Here is a 21576-nt window from a genome sequence, read left to right on the forward strand (position 1 = left end):
CGCCCGCCACACTGGCGGGCGCATCCCGCATTGTTAACATTGCGGCGGGCGGTGCAGAAAGCACCGCCCATCACAATGCCAAGAAGGCATGTCATGCACTACCATGCACAACATGGCAGGCACCGCGCGGTGCCTGCCATGTTGTGCATGGAACTGCAGGGGGGTACCATAGATACCCCCCCATGTGCACCCCCCAGGATCCCTGTCTCTTCCCGTCCGCCGGGGTCCCCCCGCCATGGTAATGTGGCGGGGGAAATTGGCAGCGGGCGGAGGTTTTTAGCGGGCGGATCGCGGGTCGGTTCTGCTTGGGGTTGTGCCACACAGCAGATACGATGTGTTGGCTCTCATGGATCCATAGATGGGCTACCAGAGCACCTTCAGGCCCACTTCCAATGGTCCAGGAATGAAATGGCACCACTTTGCAGGGTAGGACTCACAGCTGCAGAGTCCAGCTGCTACTTAAGAGACTTGGCCCTTGGAGTCACTCTTGCGGTCCTAGATACAGGTTAGTCCTGCTTATCCAAGCACGAGGGCGGCAAGTCAGCACAGCAGCAGCAGTCAAGCAGAGTGGCAGCCCTTTCAGCAGCACAGCAGTCCTTCTTCTGGAGTCTTCCACAGGTCAAGAAGTGTAATGAAGAGTTGGTGTCTGAGATCCAATATTTAAACCTGGTGCCTCCTTTGAGGTGGGAGAAGCTTCTAGAGGTTTTCCTTTGAAGTGCACAGGTATCCCGCCTCACCTGTTTGCTCCAGAATAACTACAGGGGTTATGCTATTCAAGTATAAGTAGGGCTGTGCCTAGCTCTGCCCTCCCATACTGCCAGTGATGGTCCATTCAGGGTCACCTACGCTCGCTTTTGTGTGTGACTGTATATGTAGAATACATAAAGTCCAACTGTCAACTACATTCAGTCAAGTGACCCAGTGTCAAGCAACAGGCACTAAATGGTGAAGGCAGGAAAATGGCAAATTTCTAAAAGTTGCATTTTCAAAATAGTCATGTAAAATTCAAATTTACCTTTAAAAGGGGATTCTTCATTACAATTTCAAAGACATCAAAAAAACTGTGTACCTGCTCCCATTTGAAAGTTACAGCTTATTAAATGTAAAAAGGTAACTCCAGTGTTATCCTATGGGAGATATAGGCCTTGCAATAGTGAAAAACAATTGGAAGTTTATTAAATATCAGGACATGGAAAACTTAAAAGTACATGTCCTACTTTTTAAATACATCGCACCCTACCTGTGGGCTGTTTAGGACCTACCCTAGGAGTGACTTGTAGGTATTAAAAAAGAAGGTTTAGGCCTAGCAAAAGATTTATTTTGCCAGGTGGAAATGGCAGTTTAAAACTGCACAGACAAGCTGAAATTGCAGAACTGATGCACGTTTATAAGGGCTACTTAAGCGGGTGGCACAATAAGTGCTGCAGGCCCACTATTACCATCTAATTTACAGGCCCTGGGAGCACACACAGTATCACTTTACTAGGGAATTAGAAGTAAATTAAATATTCCAGGTGAGGACAAGCCAATATTATCATGTTTTAAGGAGTGACAACATGCACTTTAGCACTGGTAAAGTGCTCAGAGTCCTAAGGCCAATAAAAACGAGATCAGAAAATATACAGAAGTTAGGCAAAACGTTTTGGGGAAGAACATCTTAAGGCTGACAGGAAGTAAATAGGAGTTGCAGGCAACCCGGAAAATGCATACTAAAAATAAAAATAAAGTATTTTAAGGACCAGAAGGTGTGGGTTAGCAAAAAAGGTAGAGGTGGGGGAACCAATGTGTGGTGTTCGAGTGGAGCAATGGACGAGTTCTAGGTCTACTAAAAGTAAAAAATAGAAAATCAGAGGATCAAAACAACATAAAACGCTTAGAGTAATGTGGGTATCAAAGCAGTACATGAGGGAAGGGGTAAGTGATGGGAGCAACAGAGATTATGGAATACATTTTTTGGGGGAGACAGCACAAATGGGACATGCCTAGAAACCATGTGCACTCTCATAGCTTGCTGAAAGACAAATGATAAAGTAGTTCTCTTAAAGTGAGTAATGGTGGGGTAAAACATCAGTCACTCAAATGAGTGGTAAAAAAAAACAATGAGGCTCATTACGATGGCATAACGATTACCACCGCCGAGAAGGTGGTGGCGACCGTTACGCCATCTTAACGTGAAATACCCCTTGCCATGTTATGATGGTGGAGAGTATCGCGGCAGACGCAAAGTCCGTCCGCCGCTTTACCACCAGTCGGCAATTGTTCCGATTGCCGGCCGGACGGTGCTGGGCCAGTAACATGCGTCAGCCATATTACAATGTGGCTTGCGGACCGGGCTTTCCATGGCGGCGATGCTGCCATGGAAAGGCTGGCGGGGATTGGCTTTGGGGGCCTGTTGCAGTCCCCTGGGGGGTTGGGGGTGCACTTGGGGGGTACCAATGATAGCCCCCCTGCAGTGCTCTGCACCAAGTGAGAGGCACCGTGTGGTGCCTGCCAAGTGTTGCACAGAAATGCCAGGCATGCAATTGTGACAGCGCGGCGGGTGCTGCTGTAAGCAGCACACGCCGCAATGTTAAAATGCGGAATGCAACCACCAGGGTGGTGGTCGTATCCTAATTCACGGTGTGGGACCGCCACATGTCTGGCAGCCGTGAGGATGGCGGGCAGACTCATGTCCGCCCACCATCCTAATAGGCCCCTATGATCCAAAGTAAAGTACAAGCACAAGAAGAGAAAGTCAAGCCAATAATTACAAGCAATCAAATTAGAGTCACAATAAATATAGCTAGTGGTAAGCAATGGGCTGGCTCTAAGCCCACTAGGGTTTTGTTTTGTCCATAGCCAAAAGGTATCTGGAAGGCAAGCCACAAAAAAAGCTGTTTCAGTGCCTGTGAAATGGTCATTCTCATAAATGTTACTCATGAGAAAGTAAAACGTACCTTTTTTTCCGTTCAACTGGCTCGGATATCATTGCACACACTAAACACAGTCCTGTAAGGGAAGAGAAAGTAAGGATTGTTACTGAAGCATTTACACAAACCAACCATCAAACAGTGGCTCCAGAATATTATGGGTAAAGTCAGAATATCGAGTTTGAAATGTTAACTTGCACTAATATCGAGTGCAAAACGTCAAGATACATAAATATAAACTCTAAGACTATCGTGGTCAAGAATATCGGGTTTAATGTAAGAAATATTGTTTTCTAAAATATCGCAGTCATTAATTTTGTTTGCAAAAATATAGGGGTCTATTGCGATGGCTGGCGGACAAAGTCTGCTCACCACCGCAATGGTCAAAGGGACCGCCCACCATAGGTGTGGCGGTCCCGCCGTTGCAATTAGGATGCGCCCGCCACACTGGCGGGCGCATCCCGCATTTTTTACATTGCGGCAGGCGGTGCTGCAAGCAGCACCCGCCGCAAGGTAAAAAATGCATGTTGTGCATTTGAATGCACACCATGTGCATGCCATGTGCACCCCCCACCCCCCCAACACCCTGGGGGCCAGGAACGGGCCCCCAAATGCAGGACACGCATGCCTTTCAATGGCAGCGTTGCCGCCATGGAAAGGCTGATCTCACCAGTCATCTTAATTTGGATGGCGGTGTCTTGCAGATACCGCCACCATATTAAATACATTTTCCGATGATTCAACCGGCGGAAACCGGCAGACGGTATTTCCGTCCGCTGGGGTCTCCCCGCCATCATAATGTGGCTGGGGGAAATTGGAGGCGGGCGGTGGAAATTGGCGGGTGGATCGCCACCACCATGCGGGCGGTGGCAATCCGCCCACCAATTTATTCGACCCCTTAGTTATTACAAATATTGTTTTTTTAGTTAGTGTTATGTATTTTACTATGTATCTTTAATGTATGTGCGCTATTTTATAGTCTAAGTACTGCATTTGTTTTTTAATATGGGTTACATTTTTAGAAGTTATTAATTCCATTTTAATTACATTTTGCATTTTAGTTCTGTAGCGGGTTGATAGGGGAATAGGGTGGGAAGTCATTTAATTATAATTAATGTATTCATATTTTGTATTCATTTATATTTAGTTATTTAATATTTGATGTTAATTGTAGGAATTAATTGATTATTAATTATTTATTAATTGGTTAATTATTATTAATTGATTGTTAATTATGTTAACTGTCTTTTTTTAGGAGTGGGTTGATAGGGGAGTAGGGTGGGAAGTAATTTAATTATAATTTAATATTTATGCATTTAATATTTTATATTGTTAACTGTGGGAATTAATTATTAATTGTTTATTAATTGGCTAATTATTAATTAATTGGTAAATATGTTAATTGTGTCATTTATTAGGAGTGGGTTGTGGGTTGATAGGGGAGTAGGGTGGGAAGTAATTTAAATTTAATACATGTATTAATATGTTTAATACAATATTTAATTCGTTATTTTATCGGGTTTATTGTGTGAAATATTGTATTAATTATTCATATTTTGCTTGTTATTCATTTCTTAATATTTTTTTTATTAATTATGTTAATTGTGCCATGTTTTACGAAATTGGTGGTGGCATGTATAGGGGAATATGGTGAGAGGTAAATTATTTATAATTAATGATTTATTTGTTAATTGATGCTAATTAATTAAATATGCTAATTGTGTAATTTTGATGTGTTAGTTGTGGGGTTTATAGTGGTAAACCAGGGGTAGTAATTTGTTTTAATTAATTAATGATTTGTTAATTATTAAATTATCAATGTAAAATTAGTTATGAAAATTGTGCAAATATGTTTAGGTATGTGTTTTGGTGTATATTGGGGTAGAGGGTGGAAAGTAATTTAGTTTAAGTTTATTAATAATTACTTGATCAATAATATTTATTTATTATTGATAAATATTTTTGGTAATTGTTTAGATTTTATTTTGTTTGGAGATTTAGGTTTAATAGCTGTAATGCTTGGTAAGTACATTATTATTTACATTTTTAAATGTGTTTAATTATTAATATTTGTTTAATTGATAATTAACTGTTAATTATGGAGGTACGCTTTTTTATTTAGATGTGTGTTGTAAATTGTGTGGTTTTATGGGGTAGGAATATAAATATTATATTTATGTAAGATTTATATTTTTGAATGAAATTAATTTCTATTACAAAATATTGGTTTGTAAATTTCTTGTTAAATTAAAACAATATACATTTTTAAGTCAATTTTAGATTTTTGCTATGGTATAATATTTTGCTATGTTATTTTTTATATTCTTATATATATTTTTTTTAATTATATTTTGTATTGTAGTTGATATTTTGTTTGTTTTTAAATTTGAATGTTGTTCTGTGGGAATAGTAATTTTTACCCCTCGGTTATCCAACACTTTCCCTACTGTTGCAGTCGCATGAGTGGGAATAGTAATTTATACCCCTACGCAATCCAACACTTTCCCTACTGTTTAACTAATTGGAGTGGGAATGGTGAATTAATACCCTCCCCTATCCAACATTTTCCCTACTGTTGCACTCACTGAGGTGGGAATAGTAATTTTTACCCCTCCGCTATCCAACACTTTCCCTACTGTTGTACTCGCTGGAGTGGGAATAGTAATTTCTACCCCTCTGTTATCCTACACCTTCCCTACTGTTGCATTCGCTGGAGTAGGAATACCAATTTTTATCCCTCCGCTATCCAACTCTTTCCCTACTGTTGCACTCGCAGGAGTGGCCAGAAAACTGAAAAAACCTCTAACAGACCTATATTTCTTTTGGGTATAGCCTAAAGCTCATAAAACCAACAGCAAAAAATACAATTCAGGAGCATAGTAGCTATCGGCCCACTTGCCAAAAGGATTCAATCCCATTTGTGGAATTCCTTAGGATTAGGAGAAATTGTACCACGATGAGAGACTTCCTTGAGAATGCTGAACAACTCCAGAGGCGACTCCTTCTTAGAGGATACCCCAGAAGACTGGTGCGCCAATCATTAAAGCGGGCTAAATATTGTAATAGGGATGCCTTACTAGGAGGAAGGAACAAACAATCCCCAGACACTATAGTTTGTGTAATAGACCACTCCAGTATAAACACAAAAATCAAACAAGTACCTGACAGGAACTGGCGAATTCTAACAGCCAATGAACAGAATCTAAAAAAACAAAACCTTGTTGCATTCAGGAGGAATCCGAATCTCCGAGACAAGTTAGTACACAGCAGACCCAAGAGTAAAGGCCCACTGAGGCAAACCACGTTGGGGGGGGGATTTCCTGCCCCTGTGGGTAATTACCAGTGTGGCAATTGCCATGCATGTCGATCTGCCGTTACCACACAAACGTGGACATATGGTGGCAAAACAGGAAAACTCAAACAGATGACGAACTGTAGAAGCACTAACATTATTTACCTTATCCTGTACCCTTGTGGCCTAGGCTACATAGGGGAAACAGGACGTAAATTTCACGTCAGATTCTCTGAACACAAGTCAGCCATCAGAACACAAAAGATACATGCCCCTTTGGTTAAACATTGTGTTTAACTTGGCCACACTGAAGACCAACTCACATGGTTGATACTTGAACATGTCCGAGTGACACCAGGGGCATCATTAGGATGGCAGGCGGACCTTGTCCGTCCAACATCCTGACATAAAAATGGACCTCCTGCCATAGGTGCGGCAGTCCTGTGGGGGAGATTAGGATGCGCCCGCCACACTGGCAGGCGCATTCTGCATTTTTTACATTGCGGCGGGCGTTGCTTCCAGCATCACCTGCCACAAATGCATGTTGTGCATTTGCATGTACAATGTGGCAGGCACTGCGTGTTGCCTGCCATGTTGTGCATGCAAATGTACCCCCATGTGCACCCCAAGAATTCCTGGGGGCCCGCTACGCTATGCCTTTCCGTGGCGGCCATCGTAGTATGGTTGGCGGTGTCTAACAGACACCGCCACCATAGCAGGCCCCTTTTCCGCCCGGTCACCTGTGTGACCGGGGGAAAACCGGTGGAGGGTCTTTCCATCCGCCGGGGTCCCCCTGCCATACTAATATGGCGGGTGGGAAATGGGTGGCAGGTGGGGAAGGATGTAGGGCTAATCCGCCCTGCATCCTAATGGGCCCCCCGGTTTAGAGGTAGAAAAAATGAGAAAGACTAGAGAAACCTTTTGGATCTTTTCTCTAGACACAGTTCGCATAGGACTGAATGAAGAAATTATTTGGTTGATCACATGATCGTATTCCTTGTGTTGGGTATGTCTTCCCTCAGAGAAAGACTAAGGAAAGGCTATGTGTTTACTCATACCATGCTATGACATTAGGAAGCAGTGTTTCATTTCCTTCTTATCAATAATGTAGATCACATCCTCAAAAAGACTTCTAGGTTTCTATGATTTCTTAACTTATATTGGTAATCTAGATGGTATTGGTCTCACTTGCATCTTTTAGCATCCATCAGGGTTGTACGTTTTTACCCATGAGTTTGACTTGATGCCTATTTTTCCACTATTTGCACCCTAAACATTCAGGGTATTTTGTATACTACAAATATCATCTTAGCCTACTTTTGACCATATACCTTTTTGATGGTTCTTATTTTTACTCGATTGCCATTATGCGACTCAGTATGATCTTTACCATGAGTGTAGTTTTGGGGCTAGCTTGTACATTCTAAAATGGCGCCCACCTCCACGAATTATTTTCGTCCTCATAAATGCGACGCCATATAGGAATGGCTTTATTACGCAAATGTGTGCGTTGTTGGTTTGCATCACACGCACATAATGACCTCACTTTTCACTGATATATCTCACATTTATCAGGTTCCTATTAATGCGATGTTTTTATAACGGGCATCTTATACAATAGATATATAGCCAGTGCAGTGCATCTTCGGGGCTCTCTAGCATATTATAAAATGGTGATCACGTTTACCATTTATTCTCGTCTTCACAATTCTATTAGGTTACTATTATGTAACTCAGAACGAGTTTTGTTATAATGTGCGTCCTCCTTTTTAAAACACATGGAGTGGGAATAGTAGAGGATTCCCCTCTGCTATCCAACAATTTCCCTACTGTTGCACTAAATGTAGTGTAAAATGTAGGTTTAAAAAAATATGACATTTTAATTTATATAAAAAATGTTCATTTTTCATTTTTATGTTACAGGTGTATGTATATATATATTCACTTAAAAAACCATAGGTTTCACACATGTTATAGTTAGCTGTATATTTCACTCGTAAAAAAACAATGAAATTCCACGTTATAGTTAGATCAGGTAACTATAACTTGCGCGCCCACAATAAAATGCTGATGACGTCACATATTACATCACTCATGACATGGTCAGTGACATCACTCATGACATCAATGATGACATCTGAAATTACACATTGTGGATTGCGGTCGCGCAAGTTATAGTTAACTGATCTAACTATAACGTGGAATTTCATTGGTTTTTTACGAGTGAAATGTACAGCTAACTATAACATGTGTGAAACCTATGGTTTTTTAAGTGAATTTGCAAGGTTTTGTAAATGATAATTCCTAACTATAACGTGTGTGAAACCTATGGTTTTTTCAGTGAATTTGTACGGTTTTTTAAATGCTAAGTTATGTATTTATTTATTTATTTTTTTTCTGGTTTTTCACTGTGCGCACACCCTGCGCGCACGGTGCGCTACGCGCACCGTGTGCGCGCGGTGGGCGCACGGTGCACTTCGCGCACCGAGCGCCCACGTTGCGCAGTCCATGCCGTGCGCGCCTCGCATTTTTTTACACAGTAACATTTGTTTTTTTCTCCCTTGTGGGTCCTTTAATTTATTTAATTAATGTGATTGTTACTTCTTTATTTTTTTTATTTTATTTTTTTTCCCGTGCGCGTACGGTAAGCTTACCGTACGCGCACCCCGTGATTTTTTTTAAAAATTATTAAATGTATTTTTCGTACTTTTGGGTCCTTCTTGGACCCCCTGACAAACACTAGGGGGTCTGCAACTCTCTTCGTTGCCCCCTTTTCACGTTCCCCACCTTTGTTTCTCAGTGCGAGAGACAGAAAATGGCGGCCGACACTTCCTGATTTCGACCGATTCGAATGTTTACAGTCATGTAACCACCAATCAGAATTGAGCTCGCGCACGGCACCGTACGCGTACGGTAAGCTTACGGTAAGCGCACGGAGCGCGCTTACAGATATATATATTGATTTAAATGCTATTTTCTCAGGACCTGCTGAACAGATTTACACCAGACCTACAAAAGGCACATCCTTGACCTGAGGACTACCTCTCTGCCAAATTTCAAGTAATTCTGTTCAGCCGTTCGGGCTGTAGCTCGGACTAAAGGTCCTATGGGAAAATGCATGGGGAAAACGCGTTTTGGGACCCCCCTTTTTTCTCAGCCCCCGCTGGACGAATCCCCCCCGAGACTTTCAGGGTAGGAGCAGAGCATAGCGCCCCATTAGTTTTGAAAATTTCGCGAGGATTCGTCGACTGGCGCCAAAGTTATTCCAAATAGAATGTTGCGGATTTCCTATGGAAACACGGTCCTAACTATAAAACTATCTACTGGCGACCGCCAGTAGAATATATATATATATATATATATATATATATATATATATATATATATATATATATATATATATATATATATATATATATATATATATATATATATATATATATATATATATATATATATATATATATATATATATATATATCCATCTCCATGTACATCTGATATAGAAGTATCCATTAAGAGTGAGTGCTGCTCCTCTTTTTAGTTCAAATTTTACAGATTTTAAATTGTCATAGGGTCACAGACGAATAAGACAAATTCCTTTAAAAACATCATTTATAACTAGTTGCTGGTATGAAGAGAATTTCATCATTTGTAGTAATGATAAGAAAGGATATACCTAATAAGTTAATTATAGACTGTCTTAAAACCAAGTACTGTAATGCATTTGCACTTTATTGGAGTTGCACTTTACTGGAATTGCGGTTTTTGCACACAGCAGGCACTAGCACTTTATTTAGAACTAATGCGCACAAGTGTTTTATAATAATTTTAATATTTATATTATTTATTGTTAAGAAGACAGTTCAATATAAATAAGGGTATGTACCACAAAATGACCATCCTACAATGTTCTTTTCCTCTTTTGATTTCTTGTTCACATTAAGGTCTGAACAGTGGATTGACAGAAAATAGTTACTACGTTATACCTGATCAATACGACATCTAATGATCAACTGATGATAATGATGGGGCACTTGCCCAGAAATACTGCATCAAATTTTGAAAATTACCACTGTTCCTTTGTAATATATGAGTATTAATTATATTACTGTGTAATGCTGTATTAACATTTTTAAGGCTTTTTATGCTTAAGAATCACTTACTCCCGGTGTCCTCTGTGAGAATTATTGTTTTTTTTAATATAACTGTAATGCTTCAGTATTATGGGTTTTGAAATCCTTAAATGAAAAAGAATTTTAGGATTTTAATATATTAAGAGAGGAGGGAGCGTGGCATTATGCTATAATTAAGAATACTGTGTTAAAAATTGTGTTAAAAGCATCAGCATTACGAGAAAAGTAACATGAGTCTGTCTTCAGTGGTTATTTTGGAAGTGGTCATGTGACTCTGTGACTTGTATTTAAATGAAATTGATTCGTAATGTTAAATTGTGTGAGCAAGGCAGTTGTGCCGAAACGCGTTGCAAAAAGAAGAATAAACCCTAGCCGGATGGCTAACAGCATCTCCTGTGTCGGTGTCCGATTTTATGAAGATCGGGTTTGGTTGTGATATATATATATATATATATATATATATTCACTGAAAAAACCATAGGTTTCACACATGTTATAGTTAGCTGGACATTTTACTGATAAAAAACCAATGAAATTCCCCCGTTATAGTTACTGTAGGCAACTATAACTCACGCGACCGCAATCCTCTGCTGATGCTAATACTGTATTTAGACACTTATTTGCCCATATCTTCTTCCATTAAATTTTAGCTATACATATATTACAAATATTTTTTTTTCATAAAGACACATATGTCATCAGCAGAGGATTACGGTCGCGTGAGTTATAGTTGCCTACAGTAACTATAACGGGGGAATTTCATTGGTTTTTTATCAGTAAAATGTCCAGCTAACTATAACATGTGTGAAACCTATGGTTTTTTCAGTGAATTAGCAAGGTTTTTTAAATGCTATTTCCTAACTATAACGTGTGTGAAACCTATGGTTTTTTCAGTGAATTTGTACGGTTTTTTAAATGCTAAGTTACTTTACGCCATTTGTGGCGTGCGCGCCCACTTAACGCAGTTCGTTCCGTGCACGGTTTTTATCAACTTTAATAAGCCCTGTACATTTGGTGGCCTTCGGCCACCAAAAGCACAGGGGGTGAGGTCAATGTGGATAGTGTTTTTTTTATTTCGATTTTATAATTTAATGTTGCCAAAATTACGTTTTTTTTCTCTATTAATAAGCCCTGCACATTTGGTGGCCTGCGGCCACCAAAAGCACAGGGGGTGGGGTAAGTGTGGATAGTGTTTTTTTTATTTTTATTTTTTTACCGTAAGCGTACGGTAAGCTTACGGTAAGCGTACGGTAAGCGTACGGTAAGCGTACCCCGCGAAATTGCCGAAAAAAAAATAAAACCGTTTTTGCTCTTTGGGGATGTTTGGGGACTCCCTCAACATGACTATGTGGGAGGGAGTTGTCAAAACAGCCCCGTAATATGTTTTTGGCCATCATGTTTGATAAACAACACTCAGTGCGAGAGACAAAATGGCGGACGCCGCTTCCTGGTTTCGGCCGATTCGAATGTTTACTAAGATCTAAGAGCCAATCAGAATCGCGCTCGCGCACGCCACCGTAAGCTTACGGTAAGCGTACGGTAAGCGTACGGTAAGCGTACCGTAAGCGGGCTCAGATATATATATTGATTTAAAGGCTATTTTCTCAGAATCTACTGAACAGATTTACACCAAACCTACAAAAGGCACTTCCTTGACCTAGGGACTACCTCTCTGCCAAATTTCTAGTAATTCTGTTCAGCCGTTCGGGCTGTAGCTCGTTCTAAAGGTCCTATGGAAAAATGCATGGGAAAAACGCGTTTTGGGACCCCCCTTTTATCTCAGCCCCCGCTTGACGAATCCCCCCGAGACTTTCAGGGTAGGAGCGGAGCGTAGCGCCCCACCTATTTTGAGAAATTCGCGAGGATTCGTCGACCGGCGCCAAAGTTATTCAAAATAGAATGTTGAGGTTTTCCTATGGAAACGTGGTCCTAACTATAACTACCTACTGGCAACCGCCAGTAGGTAATAAATATATATATATATATATATATCTATATCTATATATATATATATATATATATATATATATATTTTTTTTTTTATATACTTGCACCATTTTATAATTAAAATTAGGATTAATTATTTTTAAGTAAATATACATTACATTTTGTATATGCATGTTTAATTTATTTTTAAATTGCATTTATTACTTATAATTGTTAAAATTTACAAATAAATCTAAATATTTTTTTTAAGTTAAATGTATTTTTGCAAGCCGTCGAAATAATGATTTGTATCTGGGGCATGGGATTGTATATGTAACAAGCAATCTGAGTTCTTTCGTGGGGCATCGCACAAACGTGTCAGGGGATGTTCCCTGTGGGTCTTCTCCTCCTCCCTCTTGGGTCTCTAAATCTGGGTGCACTAGATCATGCATGAGGGTCTCCCAGACTCTGGCCATCTCCATGTTTTGCAATCCTCTTTTAGCCTCCTTAATCAGTATTCGCCCTCCACACCCCACCCATTTCAGGAGTTCTGTTTTTCCAGGTGGTCAGATTAGGGCCTCTTGCGGCTTTCCAGTTCCTGGTTATCTCACGCTTTGCTAGCAAAAATGCCAGATTTTGGAATTTACTGGTGACTTTGGTTTTGGGTGTATGGGGGAACCATCCTAAGAGATAGAGTGGTGGGTAGCAGGAGTCCTCTCTATCGACTACTTCACTCTCAGTTTGAACTACCCCCTCCCAGTATTACTGCAGCTGGGTGCAGTGAGACTTGCTAACCCTTGTACAAATAGATGCACTAGCTTGATCCGTGCAAGTAAGGAACAGAGGAATGCATAAAGGAGACGGTCGTCTCATAAGACCCTTGCCTCACAAGCTAAGACCTATATGAAGAACACAGTCATACAACTTTTGCGTAATCACTATTCAGCAAGGAGTGGTAAAGTAATAATTGCATTTCGGACAATGGGACCTTCCGGAATGATACCTTGAAATGCAGTCCTTTCAGCTATTTAGATGCAGGTTAAAAGACCTGCTGATCTTAGAAGGACCCCACATCCCATCTCACACGAAAATTGAAGCTCTTCATGGATGGGAGTGATGGTAGCAGCACTGTTCCCCTCATACCCTTAAAGGGGTATGAAATTCCTAATTTTAACATAAAAACCTAAACACAGAAAACCTCAAATTAAGGGTGGCAATTCTAGTATTCATAAGTAGTTCTCTACTTGTTACTTATCCATATGTTGCTTTCATCGATTTGAGAGCGGCATTCGACCTGGTCCCAAGAAAAACCCTGTGGAAAGTATTGGTAGGCTACAGCATCCCCCCAGAGCTACTAAGAACATTGATAGAGCTTCATGCCACCACCTATGCAAGGTTCAGACGGAATGATAGAGGTGATCTGACAGAAAGTATAAAGATTAACCAAGGAGTCAGACAAGGCTGCGTCCTCGCTCCAACACTTTTTAGTTTATACATTAATGGCACAGCGAGGAAGCTGAAGGAATGTATGAATGATGCTCCCAAATTAACTGGTGTGCTCAACCCTATTCTGATGTTTGCAGATGACACCCTGCCGATTTCTCACATGCCTATGGTTTTGCAAACTGAACTGAATGCCTTTGCTAGTTTTTGCATGGAAAGAAGACTAACTAAATCCTTCCAAATCCAAGGTAATGGTCATAAACCCACACAAAAAAATATAAAGGCAATATGCTTATTGTGGGACATCCTCTAGAGAAGGTGTCCCATTTCAATTATCTTGGGGTGAGGCTACGCCATAGTCAACCCTGGGGTGCACAGTTGGAAAAAAAGCAAAACCATACTCCAACAGAAAGCCTCTGCAATAGCGAGAAAACATAGGGCCGCATCGGGAGGCGCAATATATCCCGTTCTTACGGTACATGGAGCAGCAGTAGTTCCCTCTGCAATATATGGAGCTGGGATATGGAGTCATTCTACCTCGGTGTCCCTAACCAAGATTGATAAGTTTATAAAAGTGTTTATTTAAACTTTCCCCTCAAGTTTGCCTACCACCCCATTACGACTCTATTTAGCACTTAGCCCTATACACTTAGGGGTCGATTCCGATCCGGGTCGGACAGCTCTCTGAGAGCTGTCCGTAGCCTTACCTTGTGACCGACATGTACCCGTAGCCGGTCCGTCCTGCTGATGAAGTGCGATGCGCATAACTGCCAAAAACCCGATCGACACGTAGGCTGTGATTCAAGCTCCATTCTCAGTCCGAGCCGTAACTCCTAACGCCGAACCGAGTCACCCGGAAGCAGTATCCACAGCACTTTCCACCCTGACAAGTACGATGCGTACTTCCTACATGCCAGAAGCCTCGCCACGTACGGCACATCACAGCATCCTGAAAAGAAGCATATCAGCTACGATTCGCCCCACAACTCAATCCACGCTACGAGACGGACCAGCTTGCAACGGGTACGAGACGGAGAAACAAGCAGCATGTACGAGACAAACACATCATGAATCTCATCGCGCAGATCATACCAGTACTCTACATCTATGACCCGATCATGAACAGACGCGGACGGTGCAGAATGTAAGTCAGACACCTACCACACAAACAAATGACACGTACCCGCATAATGGCACACACACACACAGGGGATCCATATCCTGGCCACTAACAATAGGCCACCATAGGGGTTGTATGGCCAGCACCCCTGCCACCGCCACTCATAGGGCTTATGTTGCACATTACCCCTGCCACCCCCAATCATAGGGGACCTGCTGCCCGCCACCCCTGCCACCCCCACTCATAGGGCGTATGTTGCCCATCATCCCTGCCACCCCCACTCATAGGGCTTATGTTGCTCATCACCCCTGCCATCCCCACTCATAGGGGACCTGCTGCCCATCACCCCTGCCACCCCCACCCATAGGGGACCTATTGCCCATCACCCCTGCCACCCCCAATCATAGGGGACCTGCTGCCCATCACCCCTGCCACACCCACCCATAGGGCTTATGTTGCACATCACCCCTGCCACCCCCACTCATAGGGTTTATGTTGCACATCACCCCTGCCACCCCCACTCATAGGGGACCTGCTGCCCATCACCCCTGCCACCCCCACCCATAGGGGACCTGTTGCCCATCACCCCTGCCACCCCCACTCATAGGGCTTATGTTGCCCATCACCCCAGCCATCCCCGCTCTTAGGGGACATTTTGCCCATCACCACAGCCACCCCCACTCTTAGGGGACATGTTGCCCATCACCCCTGCCACCCCCACTCATAGGGCTTATGTTGCACCTCACCCCTGCCACCCCCAATCATAGGGGACCTGCTGCCCATCACCCCTGCCACCCCCACTCATAGGGGACCTGCTGCCCATCACCCCTGCCACCCCCACTCATAGGGGACCTGCTGCCCATCACCCCTGCCACCCCCACCCATAGGGGACCTGTTGCCAATCACCCCTGTCACCCCCACCCATAGGGGACCTGCTGCCCATCACCCCTGCCACCCCCACCCATAGGGCTTATGTTGCACATCACCCCCACTCATAGGGCTTATGTTGCACATCACCCCTGCCAGCCCCACTCATAGGGGACCTGCTTCCCATCACCCCTGCCACCCCCACTCATAGGGGACCTGTTGCCCATCACCCCTGCCACCCCCACTCATAGGGCTTATGTTGCCCATCACCCCCACTCTTAGGGGACATGTTGCCCATCACCCCTGCCACCCCCAATCATATGGCTTATGTTGCACATCACCCCTGCCACCCCCAATCATAGGGGACCTGCTGCCCATCACCCCTGCCACCCCCACCCATAGGGGACCTGCTGCTCATCACCCCTGCCACCCCCACCCATAGGGGACCTGTTGCCCATCACCCCTGCCACCCCCACTCATAGGGGACCTGTTGCCAATCACCCCTGTCACCCCCACCCATAGGGGACCTGCTTCCCATCACCTCTGCCACCCCCACTCATAGGGGACCTGCTGCCCATCACCCCTGCCACCCCCACCCATAGGGGACCTGCTGCTCATCACCCCTGCCACCCCCACCCATAGGGGACCTGCTGCTCATCACCCCTGCCACCCCCACCCATAGGGGACCTGTTGCCCATCACCCCTGCCACCCCCACTCATAGGGGACCTGTTGCCAATCACCCCTGTCACCCCCACCCATAGGGGACCTGCTTCCCATCACCTCTGCCACCCCCACTCATAGGGGACCTGCTGCCCATCACCCCTGCCACCCCCACTCATAGGGGACCTGTTGCCAATCACCCCTGTCACCCCCACCCGTAGGGGACCTGCTTCCCATCACCTCTGCCACCCCCACTCATAGGGGACCTGCTGCCCATCACCCCTGCCACCCCCACTCATAGGGGACCTGCTGCCCATCACCCCTGCCACCCCCACTCATAGGGGACCTGTTGCCAATCACCCCTGTCACCCCCACCCATAGGGGACCTGCTTCCCATCACCTCTGCCACCCCCACTCATAGGGGACCTGCTGCCCATCACCCCTGCCACCCCCACCCATAGGGCTTATGTTGCACATCACCCCCACTCATAGGGCTTATGTTGCACATCACCCCTGCCAGCCCCACTCATAGGGGACCTGCTTCCCATCACCCCTGCCACCCCCACTCATAGGGGACCTGTTGCCCATCACCCCTGCCACCCCCACTCATAGGGCTTATGTTGCCCATCACCCCCACTCTTAGGGGACATGTTGCCCATCACCCCTGCCACCCCCACTCTTAGGGGACCTGCTGCCCATCACCCCTGCCACCCCCACTCATATGGCTTATGTTGCACATCACCCCTGCCACCCCCAATCATAGGGTACCTGTTGCCCATCACGCCTGCCACCCCCACTCATAGGGGACCTGCTGCCCATCACCCCTGCCACCCCCACCCATAGGGGACCTGCTGCCCATCACCCCTGCCACCCCCACCCATAGGGGACCTGTTGCCCATCACCCCTGCCACCCCCACTCATAGGGCTTATGTTGTCCATCACCCCTGCCACCCCCACTCATAGGGGACCTGCTGCCCATCACCCCTGCCACCCCCACTCATAGGGCTTATGTTGCACATCACCCCTGCCACCCCCACTCATAGGGGACCTGTTGCCCATCACCCCTGCCACCCCCACTCATAGGAGACCTGCTGCCCATCACCCCTGCCTCCCCCACTCATAGGGGACCTGCTGCCCATCACCCCTGCCACTCCCACTCATAGGGCTTATGTTGCACATCACCCCTGCCACCCCCACTAATAGGGGACCTGTTGCCCATCAAGCCTGCCACCCCCACTCATAGGGGACCTGCTGCCCAACACCCCTTCCTCCCCCACTCATAGGGGACCTCTTGCCCATCACCCCTGCCACCCCCACTCATAGGGCTTATGTTGCCCATCACCCCTGCCACCCCCACTCATAGGGGACCTGCTGCTCATCACCCCTGCCACCCCCACTCATAGGGCTTATGTTGCACATCACCCCAGCCACCCCCAATCATAGGGGACCTGCTGCCTATCACCCCTGCCACCCTACCCATAGGATGGGTGATGCACCACACATCCATCATACTCCAATATGAGGCATGTCAGCAAAATACATCCCCCCGTATCATGACAACAGTGTGTAGTCTGTGACAAATGCCCACAACAGTGATTATGACTTTGAACATACAATGTAACTACCAGCACATGTGTGACCAAAAAATGTGTGGCCTACACAAGGCAAGCATCACTATAGCACTGTCAATGTAAAAATAACACCCCCTCACTGTGTAGAAAAAAAGTTGAGTGTGGGGTTCCAACCTGCAGCAAATGTCGAGCATTGTGATGATGGGGTCTAAACCCCCCCCTCATCACAGTGACCAAAAGGTAAGTGTCATCATGGTCAAAGCTGCAAATGCCAAACAGCATGTGTGAATCCTGGTCCCAACACATTAAACACTTTTGGGGCAAACTAGTGGTTGTGTCCCATACCCACAGAGATGTGGTGAGGCTAACAGTGCTGTGAAAACAAAAAATACTCTTGGCCATGTGCAGACAAGCACCACACATGAGGGCTGACAATGCATACAGTGTACAATGACACAAGAGCAGAAGTGACCATCACAAAGCATATACACATCTCGAAAATAGACACACTAATCAAAACAACCTGTGTAGACTGTAGGTGTCAGGTCACAAACTCCCATTCCATGCCAGCAATGGCACCTAACAACCAGGATGAATGTGCAGAATGATGTGATATGAGTCACAGGGACAGCAGGGAAAAATCACAGAAACAGCATGCAGACAATGGTCCACAACAGCAATACCAATGCACTGATGCAGATGCACAAACAGGCAACCTCACACTGCACATCTGACACAATGTGTGTGTGTGTGTGTGTGTGTGTGTGTGTGTGTGTGTGTGTGTGTGTGTGTGTGTGTGTGTGTGTGTGTGTGTGTGTGTGTGTGTGTGTGTGTGTGTGTGTGTGTGTGTGTGTGTGTTTAGCTAGCTGTATGTGGGAGTGCTTTTGGTGAGGCGCTGATGGTGTGTGAGTTGTGTGATGGGTGAGTTTGTCTGTGATTGCTGTGTGATGGTGTTTGCTGCTGGCTGTGTCTCCTATTTGCAAGGGATCATGGTAGTGATTGATGTTCTTTATATAGGTGGAGATGTGGGTGTGTCTTTGTCCTTTTTTTGTTTTTTCTCCTTTGGGTTTTCTAGGCATGAAGGAGACGTTCTTCTGACCGAGACGGACGCTGATGTTGGCTCGTGCGGGGTTCTCCGCCTCGTTCACGCTGACTATCTTCTGTGTTTCATACGCGTCGGTCGCGGAGATCTCTATTACTTGTGGGCCAGGTTTTCTGTGCGTGTCGGTCGTGCGGCTTGGTCTCCGTGCGAGTATGTCTGGGTTTACACGCAGTGCATCATACTGCGTGGGTCGGACATCGCGGGTACGTGCCGGTCGGGTTCATTCCAGGTTTGTGTCATTCGGTGAAACTCATGTCGGTTTTCCTGCCGGATCACTATTTTCCCTACGGCTCGGTCGTACGTCTTGTATTCCGTACGTGTAGGTTGTAATTCACACACATTGTATCGTACTGCACGGGTCGTACGGTACTGGTCCGTGTCTGTCGGTCTCCGGTCCGGGTTGGTCGGTACGATTTGCGGCCGGAATCGGACCCTTAATAGTCAAAATGAAACCACTGTTATATTGGATTAGATTGTGGTCCACGCCAGAATTAGGAACCTATAGAGACAGTGTAAAAGATCGAATTGGTCTCGATAAACAGTACGCATTCCATGGCAGAAGACTATTAAAGAAACTTCTCATAGTATAGCTATGGATGAATTATGGTCATCCCCCGAATCCATTGCTAGGGGTGACGCACAAAAAGTAAAACAGCTTTATTGGAGGGCAGCTCTGACCCAGACATTGAAAATGTACCCTAATAGTAGCCTGACAGGGCAGTTCTTAAACCATAAGTGTCTCCCAAGCATTGAAACTTGTATGGATCGAAGGTATCCTTTTCAGGCCAAATGGTTATATGTTCAGTTTAGTTGTGGGCTTTTACCCTAGAGAATCCACACTTCAGTATGGTCCAATGTCCCTTCCTCTATAAAATCTTGTCCTAACCGTTCTAACACGGACGAAACTGAGGCCCATTTTCTGCTCTTTTGTCCTTTATATAGGTTTGCGTGGAAGAAGTGGCTTTTAGCAGTATGTTAACTTGTGGGTTTAGACACTATTTGGAGGCCTTGAGACTCTTCAAGAGCGATACCAGTGAACAGTTAGCCCTGGCGGTATCATAGGTATCTGTATTGGGCCTGGAAATCAGGAAAGAGGCTATAAAGAAAACCTAACCACAATAGCTATTTTGCAGAGCATAATTTAAATAGGCCTTCTAGTGTCTGCCTTTTCCTTTATACCCAGGATATTGTCTGATGCTTATTTTTATTTTTACTTTTATGATCTGCTTTTTAGATTTGTACATGCATTTGTTTTATATCTATACTACTGATATTATATCCTTTTAGATGGTGTGTCTTATAAGAGAGATGATTGATATGGCCAAGATCAATTGCATTTATAACAATGATTCGATAGCTGGTATCACTTCCTTTTAAGATGGTTTTTATCTGAATTTCAGCATCCTTCAGTTTAGTTTTTTGCACTGTGCGTTTAGCTACAGTACTTATTTATTCTTAGAGGTGAGAATTAAAGGGCAACATGAAAAATAAATTGCAAACTGGAGGCATGGCCCAGCCACCAAAGATGGCGGATGCACATTGTTAAGGTCTCAGTGGATTTGCCAAAAACTTACCTTATAGGAGTCTAAAGAGTGAGCAAGGATTACAAAAATGGAAGAAATATGACCCATGATGGGGTAACTGGCCATGCAAGTGAAAATCACTGCCTGAATTCTGGATACTGGTGGATTCCAGGACAGACCAGCATTCAACTCCTACCATCAGATAAGGCCCAGTGAAGAAAGCGCGGAAAAGATTGGGGGAACACTAATGCACATGCATTTGAAAAGAAGTGGAAGCTCGATCAAGAGAAGCTTGATGGGAGGTCAGCAAGATATTGCAAGGAGGGTTCCTTGGCCTTGGGAGATCAACCCAGAGAGTGGGTGGATGATTCCAATGATGTGGTGATTTTGGTGGGTCAACAGACACCAAACAGCAAAGCCATGGCTATAACAGCCATATGCAGCTGATCATATCTAGAGAGCCCCACCCCTCCTCATACCCCCACATCTGCTCCACCCCTTCTCATCTCCCCGGCATACGAACAGAAACAAAGATACTATATTGACGGGGAGAGAGGTGTGAGAGGCAAGGATCAAAACTGACAGAATTGAGTGACCAACAATTACAATGGGGAAACCCATAGGACACTGGAAGACAGCACAGTGCAATCAACTGCCAGAAGAACAAGCATATGGGCTCATACTTAGAAGTATAAAGAGACCTGAAAGAGAAAAAAATACTATCGCCTGTAAAAACGACCAGCTAAATTCTAAACATTAGGAAGCAAAGGAAGATTGCCAGATAAAAGTAAACACAATGAAAGAACCTTCTAGAGACCAGTAAAAAAAGTGAGAAAACAAAATAAATAATATCCAAAATTCTTTACATCGGATATTAAGAGAATGCATTAGAAGCTTCATGAATTCAAAAACAGCATACAGTACTCTCGGAATCAAGCAAGATCCTCAGGCAATACTGTCGGAAACTGGGAAGATTAGACCCTCACAAACCATCAACAACAGAGCAGAGGAAGAAAACTCATCTAA

At 44.4% G+C, this 21576-nt stretch overlaps 1 protein-coding gene across 1 annotated transcript in view; it reads right to left on the minus strand.

Moving 5' to 3' along the window:
• Positions 1 to 21576, minus strand: part of LOC146812262 (putative sodium-coupled neutral amino acid transporter 8) — a 332163-nt gene that overhangs the window by 22881 nt on the left and 287706 nt on the right. Inside the window, exon 9 of the mRNA XM_085614572.1 lies at positions 2937 to 2988. Coding sequence (XP_085470698.1) covers positions 2937 to 2988 — 52 coding nt within the window. The remainder of the gene's footprint in view (positions 1 to 2936; positions 2989 to 21576) is intronic.

Source organism: Triturus cristatus, chromosome 7 (genome assembly GCF_964204655.1).
Source record: "Triturus cristatus chromosome 7, aTriCri1.1, whole genome shotgun sequence".
In the NCBI taxonomy this organism is placed as follows: Eukaryota; Metazoa; Chordata; class Amphibia; order Caudata; family Salamandridae; genus Triturus; species Triturus cristatus.